Here is a 21924-nt window from a genome sequence, read left to right on the forward strand (position 1 = left end):
TCTGACTCCATCTGCTGGAAGGGGGGCATAACCCACAGTCTGGACTGATCCTGGTCCGTACAGGGAACAGTGATCGGCACCTCCCCAATAGCCACGCAACAACAGTGACAGCAGCAGCAGAGGAAGAGAGAGGCTCCAAGGTTGCTGGCAAAAGAAAGAGGGGGTCTGCCTTCAGTGTGTGCATGTGAATGAATGGGAGTCTGCCTGGGGGTGTGTCTGTGTATGAGAATGAATGGATGTCTTCCTGGGGTCTATCTGTGAGAGAATGGGAGCCTGTGTGTGTGTGTGTGTGTGTGTAAGAATGAATGAGAGTTTGCTTGGGTTTGTGTGTATGTGTATGTATGTGTGAGCCAGTAAGAGTGAGAGTGTGCTTGTATGAGAGAATCTGGGGGAGTAAGAGCTTGCTTGTGGGGGATGGGAGGAGAGAGAGAGGATCTTGGAGCCTTAGAGTGTCTGTCTGTGAGAGAGAGGTTGTGGGTGTGTATGTGACTTTGTATGTGTGAGAGAGAATGAACATGCGGGTATGTGTGAGAGAGAGAGAGGATAAAGTTTGTATGCCCCTCCCCAACCCCCTAATTCTCGTCAATCTCAGGGTAACTGGAAATCAAGAGTTCCCAGGTATGGACAGCAGGGGCTTTTTTAAAATCCTTATTAAGTTTTAGTTTTTGGGTGTTATTTGATGTGTGCTGTTGTGAAATATTTTATCGGTGTTTGGGAAATTTAAAAAAATGTATATCATTTTAATTAATATAAGTTATTCTATTTATCATTATTTTTAAATTATTCTTTTATTAGAATGGTTTTACTATTATAATTGATGCTTTATGTTTCTTGATTTTATTTGTTTTATGAGGACTGGTGGTTCTGTTTTTCCATTGTTACACATGGGGTTTCCATTTCAGTTTTTGTCTAATTTGTGACCCTTTAGTCTGTATTTGGTGAGGGTCTATGTGTGCTCTGTGTGTGTGACCAAAATTATTCAGAGTAGTTAAATCACAAGCAGACTGTGATACATTACAGGAGGACCTTGCAAGACTGGAAGATTGGGCATCCAAATGGCAGATGAAATTTAATGTGGACAAGTGCAAGGTGTTGCATATAGGGAAAAATAACCCTTGCTATAGTTACACAATGTGAGGTTCCATATTAGGAGCTACCACCCAGGAAAAAGATCTAGGCATCATAGGAGATAATACTTTAAAATCACCGGCTCAGTGTGCTGCAGCAGTCAAAAAAGCAAATAGAATGTTAAGAATTATTAGGAAGGGAATGGTTAATAGAACGGAAAATGTCATAATGCCTCTATATCGCTCCATGGTGAGACCGCACCTTGAATACTGTGTACAATTCTGGTCGCCGCATCTCAAAAAAGATATAGTTGCGATGGAGAAAGTACAGAGAAGGGCAACCAAAATGATAAAGGGGATGGAACAGCTCCCCTATGAAGAAAGGCTGAGGAGGTTAGGGCTGTTCAGCTTGGAGAAGAGATGGCTGAGGGGAGATATGATAGAAGTCTTTAAGATCATGAGAGGTCTTGAACGAGTAGATGTGACTCGGTTATTTACACTTTCGAATAATAGAAGGACTAGGGGGCATTCCATGAAGTTAGAAAGTAGCACATTTAAGACTAATCAAAGAATATTCTTTTTCACTCAATGCACAATAAAGCTCTGGAATTTGTTGCCAGAGGATGTGGTTAGTGCAGTTAGTGTAGCTGGGTTCAAAAAAGGTTTGGATAAGTTCTTGGGGGAGAAGTCCATTAATGGCTATTAATCAATTATACTTAGAGAATAGCCACTGCTATTAATTGCATCAGTGGCATGGGATCTTCTTAGTGTTTTGGGTAATTGCCAGGTTCTTGTGGCCTGGTTTTGGCCTCTGTTGGAAACAGGATGCTGGGCTTGATGGACCCTTGGTCTGACCCAGCATGGCAATTTCTTATGTTCTTAATGAGAAATTCTGCTAGCATGTAGTGTCTGTATAGGGATCTATAGCAAGCGGGTTTGTTTTGTTTCCTCAGTAGGTGGTGTATTGGTATTCTGGGACCCAGTGTAATATTTACCTGTGCTTTTTCACAGGTAGGGTTCTTATTGTTTGAGTCTTTGGTGTTACTACTGTTACATTAAGATAGGTTTGCTGTATAGATTTTGAATGTCTTTTTGTGGGGTTTTGTGTTAGTTCTAATGTGTCTGGCAATGGAAGGTATTTGTGCTGCTATTACTGGAGGTGACACCAGAATTTGAAAATATCTTTGGGTATGATGAGCTGTAGGGGTCCATCCAAGCTCCATTGTTGGGGGGATTTCAGTGGATGCACAGTGTTACAGAACTGGAGGCACAGATTTATATTTACATTCTTTCCCTTCCTATATATTCCAGACTTCACTCTCCTAGCCATATAGAATTAGTTGAATGAGGCTACCAAATAATTTAATTTTAATAGTAATTTTACTAGAAGTGTGAAACTAGCCAGATTTTTAAAATTACACAAAAGACCCTTTGGACTTTCATATTAAGACATTTTTTTATAGCCAATTTTAAAGCAGGTGGGTGTGATATGAGGAAATGTCATTTTGGCTCCCCCCCTCCCCCCCCCCCCCCCCCCCAATTCTTCTGTCTGGAGATGCCACTGATTTTCTGTGACCTTAAGCATTAGTACAAGAAGGATTGGGGAGGAGGCACTGGAGAGGCACAAAAAAGCATTGACCCCCGGGCACCGGAGACTCTCGGTACACCACTGGCCTGTAGCTAGGGATTTGCCACTTGTGAGGACTTTCACCATGCTTGTCTTCGAAAAAACAGAGTTGTTCACCTGTAATATGTGTTTTCGAAAGACAGCAGGATGTCAGTCCTCATGAAATCTACCTGCCTCCTCTAGGGAGTTGGCTTCAGTTGTATATGCTAAGGTAGAAGACTGAAGGGACCTCTGTATGGACATGTGGTGAGGCACAATCAGAGTCCTAGAAATTTTGACATAAAAGTTCTGGGCCGGGCTCCATCAGATGAGGTTGCCCCACTTGTGAGAACTGACATCCTGCTGTTCTTGGAGAACACCTGTTATTGGTAAGCAACTCCTGCTTTATGCACAGAAGTGGCATTTTTAAAAAAATTATCCAATTGATATGCTGGTATACTGAGGTATGTATGTCCTTTTTATGCTTTTTACCCGGTCTGAGAGGGAGGCATTCCTGGGGATGCATTTGGGGAGTGGTTTGTACTTAATGTTAGGGATGGGCATTTAGGAGAAACGAAACAGGAAATGAGACAAAATTTCCTATTTCATTTCGAATTTTTTTTCAAAACTGAACAAGTTAAATTCCGAAAAAATTTTGTTGGAATCTCGTTTGTTTTGAAAACCTATTTAAAAAAAATAAAAATAAAAGTTGCCAGTCGGGCCTAAGCCTAGGCCCGAAGCTAGGGCATCACCTAGGGAGTAGGTAAACTGTGGCCTGATGCCGGGGCCTAGGCCGAGACCCAAGCAAAGGCCCAGACCCGGGAAATTTCCAGATGACCCCCCTCCCATACTGAACAAATCTGTCGCCAGGGACCTAGGTACCGACGCCATAGCGCAGTCCGGATGCCAGGTCTTGATACTGGGGCCTTGACCCAGGCCCGAAGCTATGGCCTGTCCCAGAGGCTGGGTCGCAATGCTGGAGCCTCAGCCCGGACCCAGGCCTGATGCTGTGGCCCGCAATGCTGGCTGGGTCCTGATGCTGGGGTCCTCAGCCCAGACCCAGGCCCGATGGGGTCTGGCCTGGAGGCTGGGTCCCAATCCCTGGGCCTCGACACAGGGTCAGGCCTAGAACCCGGAGCACCAATGATCGTGTCCTCTTGTTTCTTCTTCCTTTTTAAATTGACGTCGTCCAGTGGGATCGCGCCAGAGTTAACTTTGGCGCAACCTCCCTAGCAGTGAGTGCATTATAATGTACGAAAGCTAATTTAACTGTGGCACATCAAAATGGCGCCGTCAACTGGGGTGAATGCGCCGGAGTTAATTATATCCGGCGTGACCCCAGCACACTGCATCAGTTTAAAGAAGAGGACGCGATCATCGGAGCTCTGAGGTCTGGGCTCCGGGCCTGGTCCTGGGCCTGACCCGAGGCCTGAGCATCAGGGCCTAGTCTCTAGGCGAGGCCTGGATCTGAGTCAAAGTACCAGATTTGGGACCTGGCCTCTAGGCTGGGCTGTGATGTTGGGTCTGCGCCCGGGCCCTAGCCAAGGTCGTGGCATCAGGTCCAGGCCTCCAAGCCTGGACCTTGCACAGGACCTCCACCAAGGTCACGGCGACTTACTGTGACCTAGGCCCAGGTTGAAGCCTCAATCTTGCATAAGCTTAGGATGTGGTAGGTTGCTGCGATCTTGACCTAGGTCTTGTCTGCAGTTCCCCCCTGGACCGGTGAAGATCCTGGCCCTGTGAAGATCCTGGCCCTAGCATTTTTCCGGGTGGGAAGGATGGGTGGAAGGCTCTGGAGGCCCCATTTCTTTTTTTTTTCTGTTTATTTTTTCAATGTTTTTTTTTTTTTAAACTAAAGAAACAAAATAAACATTACATGAAATTAAATTTGTGGGGAAAAAGCCTCCCCCCACAGTGAAACAATTTTCCCTCCTTCCACCACTACTTAACGCTGTATTTTATAAAATTCAACCGTGTGTGCATCATTTTTCAGGAAAACTTTTGGCGCGCCAAACAGCAGGTGCTGTTCAAGGTAGCTTTGGTGGGATAGTTTTCAAATGGACTTAATGCACATACGTCCACTTTGAAAATTGGTGTAACTTAAGCACATTTTTGCTAACTTCCTTATGCGGATGGTTTGACAGTTATCCTCTTTGTCGTGACACAATTAGAATTACTCTTTTCTCTTTTTTGTAATTGAATTAGTAAGCATTCTGCTTTTCTTAAAACAAACTGTGTTGCTTAGTGATTTTATTTACTTATAACAGCAGTTCCTGTGTTGTGACCGGTCTTTTATCTCCATGAAACACTATGGGAAGGAAATGTGGGTTTACAAGACGTTCCAGAATACTTTCTGTTCATGACAATGAGGTTCCACTGCGTGTTCCCGCAGCTCCTCCTTACCTGTCTGTCTCCTTTTCTCCCAGGAAAGAAGAGCCATGACCTGGGGGAATATGACCCCCTTACCCAAGCTGACAGCGATGAGAGCGAGGATGACCTTGTGCTCAACGTGCAGAAGAATGGAGGGGGCGTGAAGAATGGGAAGAGTCCCCTGGGGGCGGCACAGGATCTGGATTCCGATGTGGAAGCCGGGCTGCCAAAGGCGAGCCAGTGGCCGGGAGCCAGCAAGCTGGAGGCACATCCGGTGGCATTGGGGGGCGCCGGGTTGGAGCAGAAAGCACGCGCTCCCGTGTGGCCGTACGTGCGGACCGCCCTCTTCCTCCTGACTGTTGTCATCTCCATGGTTCTGGTGCTGGTATGTGCCTTCCTCATTCCGTGCCCCATGAGAGACGAGCACAATACGTGGAGCCTCACGCTAGGGCAGCAGAAAGGTGAGTCACGGCCAGCTGTCATAAGGGAGCAAGTATGAGTCCTTATCGCACTGTGATCTCTGTTTTGTATTTTAATTTCATTTTGCTTCAACTTAGTTTACATTTTCTTTTTGGGTGTTACTGGTTTACATTTGATCAGTACCAGTGTGTGTTTTTTTTTGTTTTTTTTTACTATCACTGATGGTCACAAAGTACCTATTCTCTCATTACATGGAATAAACCTTTTGTAATTCAAGCCTTACTGGGGGCATCCTAGGCAGGGGCCCCTCTGAAAGAGGGAGCAGTAGGGGTTCAGGAGCTTGGTGGATGGTGAAACTCTTTGCCACATTTCCAAGCGAGTTTTCTGTAAATCCTAGGAAAAGTCTTTGCGATACAGGGCACTTTTTGTTTTGTTTTGATTTTTTTTACTGGTATAAAAAGTGTTGGGGGTCAAGTGTTGTTTTTGTTTTGGGTTTTTTTTAATTTAGGTTCTGTGAAGTCTTTCAAAACATTTGAGACTTACTTCATCCAAAATAAGACAGCTCTTCTGAAGGTAGATATTTGAGAGGTATTCACCAAATAGGGAGGATATTTTTATTTGGAATGTGCAGGAGTAAGATCCACGCCTACTCCATTAATATTCTAACCTCAGATCTGCCCGCAGTCACCAGTTCGCCCAAAATGTATGCATACTCCTTTTTTTTTTTTTTGTTGTTGTTGCACCCTGTAACATATTTACTTCTGCGCAAGACAGAGATTGCTGGTGGAGGCTCACAAATCCCACTCCTTTCTGAGAGAATGATTTTGATGCTTAAAAACATGAAATTCCATTCAAAACTAAAGAAGTCTAGTTTCTGGGATATGCTGTTAATTTTTATCTGTTGGTCTGTCCATTGCCCCTTTTGATGGAGCTGTCTAGACCACAGTGCTGAAGGCTGTTTCAGTTGTGATAGACAATTTGCGTGCTCGCCTGCTTATTGGTGGTAATAGGTACGTGAAGATATGTGGTTTTCTCCCACTGTTAAAAGTGTACTTTTCATTTGTACTTCATTTAGTTTAAAGAAAGCTTGCGTTTTTATTTTTCCATGCTGTGATATTTTTTACCTCTCCAAACTAGAGGTTCTCAACTCAGTTCTTGGGACACACCTAGCCAGTCAGATTTTCAGGCTATCCACAATGAATATGCATGAGAGAGATTTGCATATGATGGAGGCAGTGTTTGCAAATCTATCCCATATTCATTGAGGATATCCTGAAAATCTGACTGGGTTAAGAATCCCTGCTTTAAAGCTTATACCTTTGTTTTTTTTCTGCTTACCTGCTGCAGAAAGGTTGCTGCATTTCCAGGGCAGTACCTACCAATAAGGACCAACAACTGGTGAGGTTTGGAATGGGGACTGCTCAGGGCAGCAGACCGGTGCTCTGGCTACTTGGCTGAGCCTTTAGCACAGGCAAAGCCAAGGTGCCAGAGGCAATGAGCCTGATGCCACGCCCCTGAGGAACTGAATTGGGCCTTCGGTATTGAAAAGGGACTGCTGGGAACCAGGAAAACTGTTCCTGGCAACTTGAAGGCTGTGTGACCCAGTGCTTGGAAATGAGACTTTTCCTCTGTACTACAACACAGAGGTGCTTTACGTTTGACATTTGAATGACTTGACCTGCTTTCTTATACTCTGACCCAGACTGCACTTGTCTGCTAATCTTTGCTATTGCCAGAGCTGGTCTGGCTCTGAACCCCAAAACCAAGAGCCATGCCTGGCCCCACCCCCTGGAGGAAGCCTGTGTTCTGAGCCCCTGGACTCAAGAACCTGGGAATCTAACGCCACAACTTGGCCTATGCTGTGAACTAGGGCAGGCATTTTGCTGCATATCACCTGAGAAAAGGTTTGAAAAAAATGTAAAATGTTGAGTGTGTGTGTGGAAACCAGTGCTAAAAAGAAGAATGGAGCTTAAATTCAGTTGAAGATGATAGTAAATTGAGGTTAAATGGCATTTTTAATTTTTACCCTTTAGTAAAATTGGAGATCAGGAAGCTACAAGTTTAAATTCCAAGGAGGATGATTCAGCCTTTTATATTTCCAAGTTATTAAAAAATGCCTGTCGACCCAACCTTCAAGAAAAGACTCAAGACCTGGCTGTTCATGCAGGCCTTTCCTAACTCCAATATTATTTAACTCCCATCAATCAACACACATCACCAGCAACATCATTATTAGCTACCTATTACAATGTAATTATATGTATTTATCTGATCTTCCTTTTACTTCTTAATCAAAGTTCGATCTTTCCCTTGTTACATGTAACTGCCTTTTTCTGCACTTTTGTTCAAGTTTTTTAAGTTTATTTTGCACCCCTGTTTCTTGTGAACCAGCATGATGGGACTATCGTCTTGAATGTTGGTATATAAAAAACTTAAATAAATAAATAAAATAATTAGGTAGTAATAATTGTTCAGCGTGTTCACAAAATGCTTTGGATTGAACTATTCTGCAAAAACACTTTCAAAGAAACGACATCATGGATCTTCCTCGGCATAAAACTCCACAGTGTGGGAGCCTTGCGTTAGTCTCTGGTATGTTGAGGTGAACGTGTATCGAGGGAGTGATGTGCTTTGATCTCAGAAGAGGGAGGATGATCATTGGTGCACAAAGGGATATTGCAGAGTTCAGGTTCTGAGGTAACTTCATTGTCTGCACTTAAGCCGGCAAGGGAGAATTGGTGCTACCGAAGCAGCTATTCTGCTGTGGTGGGGGGAAAAAGTAAAAACCATCCGCTCTACGGATTTGTATGTAACTCATGGCAGTACCTTTCACCATAGCAGGCTTGGGTTGACTACGTTAGATTGAAGAGCAACTGCCAAAATTATGCCAGAAAAGATTTGTAAAGAGGGTACTTTTTAGAATTTTGCTGTTTTTCATAAATATTTCATGAGCTGATGACAGATTTCAGATTGCTGGAGAAGAGTCCTACAGTATGTGAAATAGGTTAGCCCCCACCCTTGTTCCAGTGACTTTGTTGACAGTGTGAGAGTGTACAGGAAGACTCATATTCAGCTTTTCTTGTAGGGATGCTGTCTCCCCTTGAACTCTTTGATGTGAACAATGATGGGGTCCCTGATATTCTGCTTTCATTCACCATACACTGGAATAACTCTGCACAAGGTAATGGACTACGGCATGTCACAAAAATGTTGTATTTCCTAGCGTGTAGCAGATGGACTCAGGACCAATGGGTATAGTGTACTCCTGCTAGCAGTTGGAGACTAATCAGATTTCAATCTGACGTCAGCCCTAGTACATATACCCCTGCAGGAAGTGCAGCTCTTCAGTATTTTCCGTCTCCATAGCAGTTAGGGACTCTGTACGCTCGCACAGCATTAGAGTAATTTTACCAAAGAAAATCAAAATAAGAAGAAATCTTACCTCTACAGACGAGTCCCGCTCTCCTGCAGTGACACCCATTGGGTCCCTCCCCCAGTTGAGATTTCCCGAGGTGATTTCCGCGATCCCTCCGAGGTAGGCCTCGGTCCGGCGGCCGACCCTCGGTGGGGACCTAGCCCCTGACATCGGGTGAGGCTGAGAGGCAGCGGGTGCAACCTCGAGCGCGGCGGTAAAGGTATTTTCCTTCTCCCCCCGCAGCCGGAGACCGGGAAGCGCTGAGAACAAGGTAAGGTAGAAATCCGTTTAACAGTCTCCGGTCTCCGAAGCTCGAGGAGCCGCACTGGTCACCAGCCGGGACCAGGGCCACCGGGTTGATATGCCCTAGCAGGGCTAGACCGTGGTCAGATCCGAGGGTCCTCGCACGTGGAGACCCTCTGAGGTGGTCGCCATATTGTCTTCGTGGTCGCCGTCACCATTTTGCTCTGTTCACCGCCGTTTCGATCCGTGCGCACAAATACCTTATGCGCACAACGTTGCGCACACAAGTACCGGGCGCACAAGCGACGCGCATAGCCACGCGCTTACTGTGCCGGGTGCATAATTTCGGCCTGCGTGCACCAATCCTACAAACACAACTTCGCACACCGGAGCGCACAACTGTATTTTACACGCACAAGCCATGGCACCACCGGATAATAAACTCAAAGTTCAGGGCCTTTGCCCAGCATACCACATTAGAGCTGCACAGCACGAGGAGGTCACGGCCCTGTGATTACAGTTCGAAGAGGCCCTTGGGGATCCAACTCATGGCCCACTCCAGCCTCTTGAGCAGTACGCTGGACCTAGCATTGCACAGTGGGCCCCCCCATCAAACGGGGCTCCCCAGGGACACTGCGCCCCTTAGTCTAGACCCAGCATCTATCTCCTGGGTGGAATTCTTCAAAGGTCTGCATACCTTCGTCCACATGCAACCGGGGCCTCCTATAATACGGCCACAGGCTCCACCAGAGGACCTCAACATGGTGGGACCCTCTATGCCCAGGGAAGTGATCCCATCACCCAGAAACCCCACCTTCGGGGACACAGACAACTCAGATGAGGATTCAGAACCCCTGGAGGAAGGGGAACTCCCTCCGGGGACAGAGCCCCACCGAAACATGAGACGCTTCTTCACCAAGGACGAGCTTCCAGACCTGGTCTCACACAGCCTAAAAGAGCTTGCCATCCCGGGCACAAGTGCCTCGGGGGAACCTAAGACGAACCCACTATTAGAGGGATTCCGTCAGACCTCCCGCCATTTCCCACTATTACAAGCCGTCCAGCAACTAATTGACCTGGAATCGGATGCCCCAGAAACTACATTCAAAGGGGGCTGGGCTCTGGCAGCCATGTACCCTCTGGACCCAGCCGCCAAAGATCTCCTGACATGTCTGAAAGTGGATGTCATGGTCTGTGCGGTCTCGAAGTGCACTACTAACCCAGTGGAGGGAGGAGCAGCACTCAAGGATGCTCAAGACAGACGTCTGGAATCTATCCTCAAACAGTCCTTTGACGTCTCCGCTATGTCTTTACAGATCACGGCCTGCTGTGCTGTGGTGACACGCGCCTGCTTAGCACAGACCAGGAACAACACTCCTGGGGAGGCCCTGGAACCAGCAGTATCATTCCTCGCGGACGCCGCTTCTGATCTGGTATGCACAGCAGCTAGAGGAGTGTCATCCGCTGTGGCAGCCGGAAGACAAATCTGACTCTGAAACTGGTCGGCTGACGCATCCTCCAAAACGAGACTCACAAGGATGCCCTTCAAGGGAACACTCCTGTTCGGAAGTGAACTAGAAAAACTAGCCAACAAATGGGGCGAGTCCCCACTGCCACGGCTACCGGAGGACAGGAATAAGAGTAACCAGCAATCCTTCCCCCGAACCTCCAGGGGCAGAGGATCACAGCGCTTCAACCCATATAGAAGCTCATATCAAGCGGCCCGCCCCGCAGGCCGAGCCAGTCCTTTTGGAACAAGCACAACAAAAGGGGAGCCCGCTCGGGCTCAGGCCCCAGCCGCACCCCACAATGAAAATCAGCCGACCCGTCCAAAGGAAGAAGCCATAGGGGGCAGACTTGCCCTATTCTACCAAAGATGGGTCGAGATAACTTTGGACAAGTGGGTCCTATCCATCTTTTGAGAGGGATATTACCTGGATTTCCACCACCTCCCTCCGGACAAGTTTGTGGAATCTCCCTGCCACGACCCTTCCAAGAGGATGGCAACTCAGAATTTTGTAAGTTTTTTTTCCATCTCATTTTATTCTGTGTTTTATGTTAACCTATCTAACCGCCCTCTGGACCCTTTATCCTTCCACTTCTTTCCCATCTTGTTCCTTTGCCGCCCTGTCTCGTGTAACTTATTTTTTCATTTTCTAAATCTTGTTGTATTAACCCCGTTATATGTAAACCGATGTAATATGCAAATGAATGTCTGTATAAAAAAGTTTTTAAATAAATAAATGGCAGTGGAAGCTACACTGACTAGATTGCTAGCCTTAGAGGCTATAACACTGGTGCCTCCATAACAAATAAATACTGGACATTATTCCATCTATTTTATCGTCCCCAAGAAAGAAGGAACGTTCAGACCCATCCTGGACCTCAAGGCGGTCAATCGCATGGAAACCCTACGCTCTGTAATAAGGGCGATACAACCGGGAGAGTTCCTTACATCCCTGGATCTGTTGGAAGCCTACCTACACGTTCCGATCCATCAAGAGCATCAGCGTTTTCTACGCTTCTCGATCCTGGACCGTCACTATCAGTTCCGGGCACTACCTTTCAGGTTAGCCACTGCACCCCGGGCGTTCACGAAGATCATAGTGGTGGTGGCAGCAACACTGAGGAAGGAAGGAATCTGCGTGCACCCGTATCTAGATTGGCTGATCAGAGCGATATCCCCAGAGGAAAGTCACCAGGCAACCAACAGAGTCAAAACTCTACTGGAGAGCCTCGGGTGGTGGTCAACACAAACAAGAGCTGCCTGCAGCCCTCCCAATCTCTAGAATACTTGGGAGTCCGGTTCGACACCAAACAAGACAAGGTCGTCCTGACACTGACAAGGAGATCAAAATTGATGACACAGTTACGAACCCTGTTGAGTGAACATCGCCCCACAGCATGGGATTACCTACAAGTTCTCGGCCTTCTGGCATCCACACTGGAAGTAGTGCCATGGGCACGAGCTCACATGAGACCCCTACAACGCTTACTACTATCACGATGGAATCCACTGTCCCAGAACTACACCGTATTGCTTCAGCTTCTGGACAGAGTTCGGGCCCAACTACAATGGTGGCTACAAGAAGCCCATCTGAGCCTGGGAACGAGACTATCCTCACTAACCTGGATCCTACTCACCACGGATGCCAGCCTATGAGGATGGGGAGCACACTGCCAGGAGCTAACTGCCCAAGGGCAATGGAATGAAGAAGAGTCGGGATGGAACATCAATCGCCTAGAAGCCCGGGTAGTCAGATTAGCCTGCCTAAGGTTCGTTCACAGACTCCGAGACAAAGTGGTCAGAGTAATGTCAGACAACGCCACAACAGTGGCCTACATCAACCGTCAGGGAGGAACCAGAAGCCAACAGGTGTCTCTGGAAATAGACTTCCTAATGTCATGGGCGGAAGTGAATTTTCAAGAGATCTCGGCCATCCACATTGCTGGGAAAGACAACGTCGCTGCGGACTACCTCAGCAGAGAAAGTCTAGACCCAGGAGAATGGAGGCTGTTAACCACAGCATTCCAATTGATAGTAAACCGTTGGGGAACACCAACCATGGACCTCCTGGCAAACCGGTCCAAAGCCCAAGTACCCAGTTTCTTCAGCTGCAGACGGGAACCCCAGTCCCAGGGAATCGATACCCTGGTACAGTCCTGGCCACAGGAGACTCTTATACGCCTTCCCGCCGTGGCCCCTATTGGGCGCAATCATCCACAAGATAGAACACCACAGGGGACCAGTACTTCTAGTGGCCCCGGACTGGCCAAGAAGACTGTGGTACGCAGACATGTGAAGACTGCTGACAAGGAGCCCCCTGCCACTACCTCCACACAGAGACCTGCTCCAACAGGGATCGATCCTCCACGAGGATCCAGCTCAATTCTCACTTATGGTCTGGCCATTGAGAGGACTCGCCTAAGGAAGAGCGGATACTCGGGGGCAGTAATTGACACCCTTATCCGAGCATGCAAGTTCTCCACCTCCCTAACATACATAAGGATTTGGAGAGTATTTGAAGCCTGGTGCGAGGACCACAACATCATACCACGTTCAGTCAAAATTCCTGCGATTTTGGAATTCCTGCAGAACGGCCTACAGAAGGATTGTCTCTGAACTCCATCAAGGTACAGGTAGCCGCATTTTCATACTACAGAACCAAGAGCGAGAGCGGCAGCATAGCCTCTCACCCGAATGTCTCCCACTTTCTGAAAGGAGTCAAGCAGATCCGACCACCCCTAAAGTGGCCGGTGCCTCTTTGGAACCTCAACCTAGTCCTAGATTTCCTAGCAGGAACCTCCTTCAGACCTCTCCGCAGCCTGTCTCACCGACTATTAACATTGAAGACAGTCTTCCTGCTGGCAGTCTGTTCGGCCCGTCGTATATCCAAGCTACAAGCACTGTCCTTCCGAGAGCAGTTCCTCAGACTCACCCCGGGAACCATCCAGTTACACACAGTTCTGTCGTTCCTCCCCAAAGTGGTGTCTCATTTCCATCTCAACCAAACCATCTCGCTACCATCGCCAGATGAGCATAAGAATTTGGAAGAGGCTTGCAGTCTACGCCATCTCCAATACCTGGAAAGGTCGGAATCCGTATGAAAGACGGACCATCTATTCGTCCTTCACAGCGGGAAGAAGCAAGGGGAAGCGGCCTCACGAGCAACCATAGCCCACTGGATCAAAGAAGTCATCAAGGCAGCCTACTTAGAAACAGGGAAGCCACCGCCTAGGTTGAGTGGTGAACCTAGCCAAGAGCAGTCTTAGGCCGTCTCAGTCATTGGAGTATCTAGGTGTTCGGTTCAATATGAAACAGGGCAGTGTCTTCCTGCTGGAAGCTTGTATTCAGAAGTTGATGGTGCAGGTTCGTCTGTTGATGAACACTATAAGCCTGACAGTGTGGTCCTATCTTCAGGTACTCGGTTTGATGACTGTGACCCTGGAAGTGGTACTGTGGGCGAGAGTGCATATGCATCTTCTTCAGCGCTCCCTACTGTCTTGTTGAAACCCAGTCTCAGGACTATTTTATTCAGTCCACTTGCTGATGGAGGTTGGCTTTCATCTATGGTGGTAGTTACAAGTGGATCATCTAAGAAAGAGAGTTTCCCTAAAATCAACAGACCGGTTAGTATTCACGACAGTTGTGAGTCTCCAGGGTTGGGGAGCTCACTGCCTGGAACTGACAGCGCAAGGGTGCTGGAGTGCAGAAGAGACTCTTGGAACATCAATTGGCTGGAAGCCTGGGTGGCCCAGTTGGCATGCTTGCAGTTCAGCGGCAGGTTGCAGGGTCGAGCGGTCTGGTTAATGTTGGATAACGCAATGACGGTGGCTTACATCAATCGGCAGGGAGGAACCAAGAGCCAGCAAGTGTCACAAGAGAGAGACCAACTTATAGAATGGGTGGAAATGCATCTTCAGGAGATCTTAGCCTCGCACATTGCCCAAAAAGACAATGTAAGAGCAGACTTTCTCAGCAGGGAGAGTCTGGACCCAGGACAATGGGCATAGTCAGATGAGGCATTTCAGCTGATAGTGTATCGCTGTGGCCTTCAGTTTCTAGTCCTGCTGGCGACTTCTCGAAATACGAATATTCCTCGATTCTTCAGCCGCAGGAGAGTTTCATAGTCATTGGGTATCAATGCTGTCTTGCAGGAATGGCCAGAGGACAAGCTGCTGTATGCCTTTCTCCCATGGCCCATGTTGGGTAGAATGGTTCAGAGGAATGAGAGTCACAGAGGACTGGTGCTTTTGGTGGCTCCAGATTTGCCCAGGAGACGATGGTATGTAGATCTGCATTGGCTCCTGGTTGAGCCCTCCCTCTGGTTTCTAGCGCACAGGAATCTGTTGCAGCAGGGACCTGTGCTTCACAAAGATCCGACTCAATTTTGTCTTACGGTATGGCCCCTGAGAGGGCTTGCTTGTTGAAGCGTGGATATTCTACTGCGGTGTTTGCCACCTTAGAACACGAAAGTCCTCCACTTCCTTAGCCTATGTGAGGGCTTGGTGAGAGGATCAAGGTGGTGTTCTGCATTCGGTTACGATCCCGTTCATTTTGGAATTTTTGCAGGATGGGTTGAATAAAGGGTTGGCCCTTAATTCCTTGAAGGTACAGGTAGTGGCTCTTGCCTATTTCAGGGGTCAGGTGAATTGTGAATCCTTTTCAGCTCATCCAGAAGTGGCCTGTTTCTTGAGAGGAGTGAAGCATCTTTGTCCTCCCTTGTGGTTTCTGGTACCCTTGTGGAGTCTGGTTTTGGATTTTTTGGCGGGTTCTGCATTTTGACCGATGCGTAGCCTTTCATTGCGGTTACTGACCTTGAAAATAGTGTTTCTGGTGGTGATATGTTCTGCGTGTCAAATTTCTGAGCTGCAGGCCTTGTTTTGCTGGGAGCCGTTCCTTCAGGTGGTTCCAGGAACGATAAAGCTGCAGACTGTTCCTTCTTTTTTGCCAAAAGTGGTCTCAGCTTTTCACTTGAATCAGTCCATTGCACTGCCATTCCTAGATAGGGAAAGGGATGCAGAGGAATATTGCCTGTTATGGCCCTTGGATGTGAAGAGACATGTCGTGAGGTATCTGGAGGTTTCCAAACCTTTCTGAAAGACAGATTGCCTGTTTGTCCTTCATTGTAGAGGTAAACAGGGTGAGCTGGCTTCGCTGGCTATAATAGCTCGCTGGATTAAGAAAGTGCTCACAGCCGCATATGTGGCTGCTGAAAAGCCATTGCCTACTCAATTTAGGGCTCATTCCACTACGGCTCAGACGGTTTCATCGGCGGAGGTTAGATTGTTATCCCCCATTGACATTTACTGAGCTGCGACGTCATCTTTACACACCTTTTCAAGATATTATCATCTGGATGTGCAGGACCGGGAGGATGCGGCCTTTGCACATGCGTTGCTGACTGGACCACGGGCAGCCTCCCTCCTTATTCAGGAGTAACTTTGGCTATATCCCACTGGTCCTGAATCCATCTGCCTAGGTGCTAGGAAATGAGAAATTACTATTTACCTGATAATTTCCTTTTCCTTAGTGTAGACAGATGGATTCAGCTTCCCGCCCTTGCCTGCCGAATGATTGTGTCATGGTCCTCCTGCATGGCTACGTGTTCCAGGATTTACTGGTAAGTATTCATCCAGTCCCTAGCCTAATGTTGATACATTCGTTGGCTGAGTATTGACATGGTTGTCTGTTTTTAATCAAGTTTTTGCTAGTTTGTCCACAGTTGCTTTTGAAGAGAATACTGGTAGGCTGATGTCACGGCAGGACTATGTACACTTGCTCAGTCTCTATCTGCTGGTAGAGGTGTATAACCCACTGGGCCTGAATCCATCTGTCTATATTAAGGAAAAGGAAATTATCAGGTAAGTAGTAATTTCCCATTGAGAACCTCCCTCCTGCACCTTCCTATGTCATTGGTACCTACATGTAGCATGACCGCCAGCTCCCTCGCCAGCATGCCCTAAAATCTTATCTAGGTGGTGTGTGAGGTCCACTAGCTTCTCACTAGGCAGACAAGTTACCAAGTGATTCTTATGCCCACCAGCCATCCAGCTATTTGTTTGCCAAACTATCGAATCACCCACCACAATGGCCATTCTAGATTTTCTGTCTTGGGGACAGAACCCTGGAAACACATCCTCAGTGCAAAAGTATAAAGCATGATCTGGAGGGAAGGTCCTAGTTACAGGATCATTTCCTGCCACACCAAAGTGTGATGGTCTCGCTCCAGGTGACCTTGCACCTCCAAAATAGCACATGGGCTGCTAGACTGGACTTGGGACTGCTCCACCTTGTCCCTGAAGATGGTCTCTGTGTACCTTTTTTTTCTGCCTCAGCTCCTCCAGGTCTGCCACTCCAGCCTCCAGAGATCGGACTCGTTCTCTGAGAGCCAGGTGGTCTTTGCACCAGGTGCACATGTACAGTCTCTCACCAACAGATGAATAATCATAAATGTGGCACGGTGCAGAAGACTGGATTGCTCCCATTTTGCTGCATCTTAATTTATTGCATCTTAATTTATTGAGCTGATAAAGTCTTAAAGGCTGATTAAGGAATAGATATGTCTCTGTTTAAGGCTTACTAAATGTGATTAGGTTTTTAAAATGTATTTATTAGGTGTCTTTTAAAATGTTTTGGTTTTTAAATTTGATAACTGGGTGATTAATGTTAGTGAATGATCTGCAGCAGGACTAAAATTAGTCAATTACTAAAAATCATAGTTAATTTATTTTAAGTGACTAATTTACTTATTTTGAAGACTTTCCGCCTAGTGGGAGTGATGATCGATATATATCTATATCTATATATATATATATATATGTATATATCAAAAAATGAGGGTGGGAAGCAAACTATTAACTAAATGCCCAGGAACAAGAACTCTCACCTTCTCCGATCAAGTAAGTGACCTTTGCGAACTCACAATTCACTAGCAGAGAAATACCATCTTTTACTAACTCAGAGAATCAAACTTTATTTTCCTGCTGTGTGAACAATTCTAACACAGGCAAACAAATACTAACCTTAAAACTGGCAAACAATTCTAACTGTAAAGAAATCAGCCAAAGGAGTAAAAAAGTAAAAGTTAGGAATTTCACAGAAGGTGAAGGTCACAGGTGCTGTGCTTGGCCGCTCACCCTGCCTTATTTAAAAGGAGAGATGGGAACCTCAACTGAGGGGAGGACTTGTTTTCAATGCAGAAAAGCCCCCACAATTTTTACGTAAATTCAGATTTCTGCAGTAATTGAATGTAATGCGCTCTGAAGTGGCTGAGCAATCACGACAGGCAGAACATATATCAAATAATAATTTTAAAAAAGTATCACAAAACGTTCCAGGTTTAAAATTTAGAAATATCTTCATGTTTTTTGTAATCCAGTTTCTTTCACAATCTTCTCTATGGAGGAGGTTTAGGACCACATTAAGGCTAACTGAAGGCTTGCAACAGTTTAAAGAAACCTTTTGGGAGTTCCTCAGTGTGAGCTTTGAGAAGGAGATGGGAAAACAGACAAGAGATCTTGTCAAGGCCAGGGACAGAAGGTTGCAACGTTTATATTCCGGGTGCAGAGCTCTCGAGGTGAAGGTGCATTGTTGGGTGAGGTACATCTGGCAACATGTGCAGGCACGAGTGTAATATGGGGAGGAATTCCGGATTGATTGCTGGAGGCTGCTAACAAAAGGCCTCACCGAACACGAGTTCTTGAAACAGCATTTGAGAAGGGTCGTGTACATGGATTAAAGGCGGAGGGCTCAGCAGGAAGACGACAGAAAGATGAGGAGCCCCCCCCCCTCGATTTGCAAGTCTCTTCCTTCTGATATGCTGCTTTCCCGGGGCTCTTTGCAGGCATGTCTGTGCATGTTTGAAGGGCCCCCTTTTTTTTTTTTTTTTTCTTCTTCCATGCTGGAGGACTTGCAGGACCTGCAGTGATTTTACTCTTCCTGTGTGCTTTTCCTAGGTGTCCCCAAGCTCCCGGTGTCCGTGGTGGCGCTCTCGGGTAGGAACGGCAGGATCTTGTGGGCCACCTACCTCCACGAGGAGGTCCGCAGCATACAATGTGAGATGCTGGTTCCAGCGACCCCGAAGAACGCTACCTGCCTTTTAACGGGGGCATCCAAACTTCTCCGTATGGTGAATGCCTCCTCAGGTAAGATGTCGGGATGCCTGCTTTAAACCAGCCACCTGCAGCGATTACCATTTTATACATCATTTTCCTGTTTAACCCGTTTTGGTGTTTTACTGTTGAGCCTTTTAGCCAAGTTTTACCCTAAAGCAGCAGACCACTTTGCACAGATAGCTTTTCACTGTCGCCATGTTACTGTATATACTGCTTGATTACAAAGTAATCTAAAATCCACATCATCTGATTTGTATTTACTGCTATCAAGGGCTATAAGAACATTGGTTAGTGTTTTCCTGCATCGTGTTCCCCAGCCAGCAGAGAAGAGGGGAAGGAAATGGATAAAATATATGGAACTTGTTTATTGAAAATAGCATTTAAAAAAAAAAAAAAGCTATTTAGCTTAGACATTTTAATTATAACTGTCCGTGTTGGCTGAAAAGAGAGGTTACATTAGCACTACTAAAAAAAACCATTAGTAACATAACATTATACAAGTGCTGCAAGCGAGGAAGACTAGGCATGATCTTTCTGGGTGAGGCACGTCTGGCCTTCAGCTTCAATTCTGCGCCTCTGACGTTGGGTATAGGACTTCTTAGCACACGTGGTTTCCTCTGGGTCTAGTTAACATCTACTGTGTCTCTGCTATTCCTGGCCTAAAAAATTGGCATTCCCTTTGGGGATAATTTTCAAAGGTGTTTCTATGGGTAAAACAGTGGGGGGTTTTATATGCAGAAGTGGCTTTTTATAAAAGTGTCTGCCCGATATGCGGGTAAACTTATGCGTGTATTGTCATGTCCATGTGAAAGTTTGCCTGGACTGAGTGGAGGTGTTCCTGGGGGATGGAGATGGGGCAGATTTGTAGTTATGTACATGATTCGCAATTTTAAAAGTATAAATGTACATTTTGAGGAAAAGGTCTTATGCACATTTTAGCAGGTGTGATTGTATGTGGGTAAATTTGGTGGGATAATTTTCAAAGCAGGTTTATGTACCGCAAGTCTGCTTTGAAAGTTGATGTAACTTGCACATGTTTTTGCTGATTTTCTTATGCCAGCTGTTTGAAAATTACTCTTTATGCATTTGCTTGGTCTGGTTTTGGTTTTTTTTTACCTAGGGAAGTTAATCTGGACCCTGAGTCCTGCCCATGTACCCAGTGGCACCATGGCTGCTCCGGCACTGATTCTGCCAGACTTGGATGGTGATGGCATTGGTGATCTGGTGGTGCTGACCAGTGGGGAGAGACAGGTAATAAATACCCCAGCATGGGAGAGTGAGCCCTGAGTACAGAATGACTGAACTGGAAGAGCAAAGGATCAGGGGACGAATATGGGTAGGGGGATTGGGGGGGGGGCATTAAAAGAAGAGGTGTGGGGTTAGGTCCCTTCTTGACTTTGGATGTGTGTTGCCTCCATGTTGCTTGCTGTTTTCTGCCCTCATCTTGACTGCTATAATAGTTTCCTTGCTGATCTCCCTGACTTCTCTCTCCACCCATGTCCACTCTGCTGCTCGACTGTCATTTCAGCGAAGCACACTTGGCACGCCCGTAACTGTACTAGCGCTCTCTTCATTGGCTTCTGGTGAAATTTCGCATCGTGCCCAGACTGCTTGTCTTCACACACAAATCCCTGTGTTATCTGGCTGTCGCTGTCTCGTTATCGCCCTTCCGCTCCCAACAGCACTCTTCTCTGCACCCCTCTGCTCCAAGCAAGCCTCTTCTGTAGCGTTCTTCCCGTCTGTCTTGAAGCTCTTGAGTGTTCTTCCTGCCCACCGCAGATAACAGACCCCTGAGATGCAGCAGCACCGTAATTAGCGGATGATCTCCCCCCCCCCCCCCCCCCCCCCCCGGTGCAGCGGATGGAGACATGCTGCAGCGTGCTCGTTCATACACACGCACTCTCTATCTTATCTTCAAATTAGAAGGATTTGTAATTTTCTCTCCTTCCCAGCTCTGCTGAGGTCAGGGTCAGTGGCAGCAGCAGATTCAGGAGGTCGGTGCCAGTGGGGCTTCCGAGGGAGTCGGGCTTGGTATCAGTAGCATTTGGCGGTGGATTTCCCGAGGCAGCTGTGGTCTTGTTCTCGTGCTGAAGCACAGTCGTGTCAGAGGCCACATCTGCTCTAGCCACCAGCTTGGTCACACACACTCAAGTGCCTGCAGCTGCAGCACTGCCTGTCCACACCTTGCCGCCATTCTTTTTCCATCTTTAAAAAAAAAAAAAAATAATAATAATAATTGTTATGTAGAGAAGCCAGAAGGTGTGTGTGTGTGTGAGGCTAAGATCGCTCTTCCCTAGACTTTGTCTGTGAGGCGTCTTTCCCTCAGATTCTTTTCCTTGCTGAAACTTCCTGCTTTTTGGAAGCTTTCTCCCACCAATGGTATCCTTGGGATTAGTCTAGTCAGTGAATACTTACGGTCCCTTGTGAAAGGCTTCCACACCCTCATACATTTTTCACATTTTATATTTTTTTTTAAAGTAGGAGTTTGTTTCATTGATCTGAACAGCATACGCTACGCTTTCATCATGAAAAAACAATTATAGAAATATTCGTAAAGTGATTTAAGAATTTAAAAAAAAAAAAATCTCTTGATTGCGTAAGTCTTCATGTCCTTTGTCACAGCAAACCTAAATTAGCTCCGATTCAAAAGATTTACCTTACCAAGGCCCCGTAACAAGCTAAATGGAGCCCCACCTGTGAGGCAGCCACTTTAGCTGAGCTGATTCAAATACTCCTGGCTGAAGAATCAAGCTGTCTTTATTGTATGAAGTGAATTTGAAGCAAAGGTCAAAACATGCCAAACAAGGATCTGCTGAAAGAGCTCTGGGATAATGCACAGATTGGAGAAAGGCTCTTAGAAAATTTCAGTGTTTGAATGTCCCTTAGGGCACTGTCAAGAAGTGCCAAGAAGTGCAAAGTCATGCATATGGGGAGTGGAAATCCGAATGAACTGTATTCGATGGGGGGGGAAAGGCTGATGTGCACGGAGCAGGAGAGGGACCTTGGGGTGATAGTGTCTAATGATATGAAGTCTGCGAAACAATGCGACAAGGCGATAGCAAAAGCCAGAAGAATGCTGGGCTGCATAGAGAGAGGAATATCGAGTAAGAAAAGGGAAGTGATTATTCCCTTGTACAGGTCCTTGGTGAGTCCTCACCTGGAGTACTGTGTTCAGTTCTGGAGAC

At 46.6% G+C, this 21924-nt stretch overlaps 1 protein-coding gene across 3 annotated transcripts in view; it reads left to right on the forward strand.

Moving 5' to 3' along the window:
- The window catches only part of FAM234B (family with sequence similarity 234 member B), a 95821-nt gene that overhangs the window by 22567 nt on the left and 51330 nt on the right, over positions 1-21924 (forward strand). For all 3 annotated transcript variants that reach the window (XM_029590283.1, XM_029590285.1, XM_029590284.1), the window contains exons 2-5: positions 5100-5504; positions 8549-8644; positions 18581-18769; positions 19860-19990. In XM_029590283.1, coding sequence (XP_029446143.1) covers positions 5100-5504; positions 8549-8644; positions 18581-18769; positions 19860-19990 — 821 coding nt within the window. The remainder of the gene's footprint in view (positions 1-5099; positions 5505-8548; positions 8645-18580; positions 18770-19859; positions 19991-21924) is intronic.

Source organism: Rhinatrema bivittatum, chromosome 2, assembly GCF_901001135.1.
Source record: "Rhinatrema bivittatum chromosome 2, aRhiBiv1.1, whole genome shotgun sequence".
NCBI lineage: Eukaryota > Metazoa > Chordata > Amphibia > Gymnophiona > Rhinatrematidae > Rhinatrema > Rhinatrema bivittatum.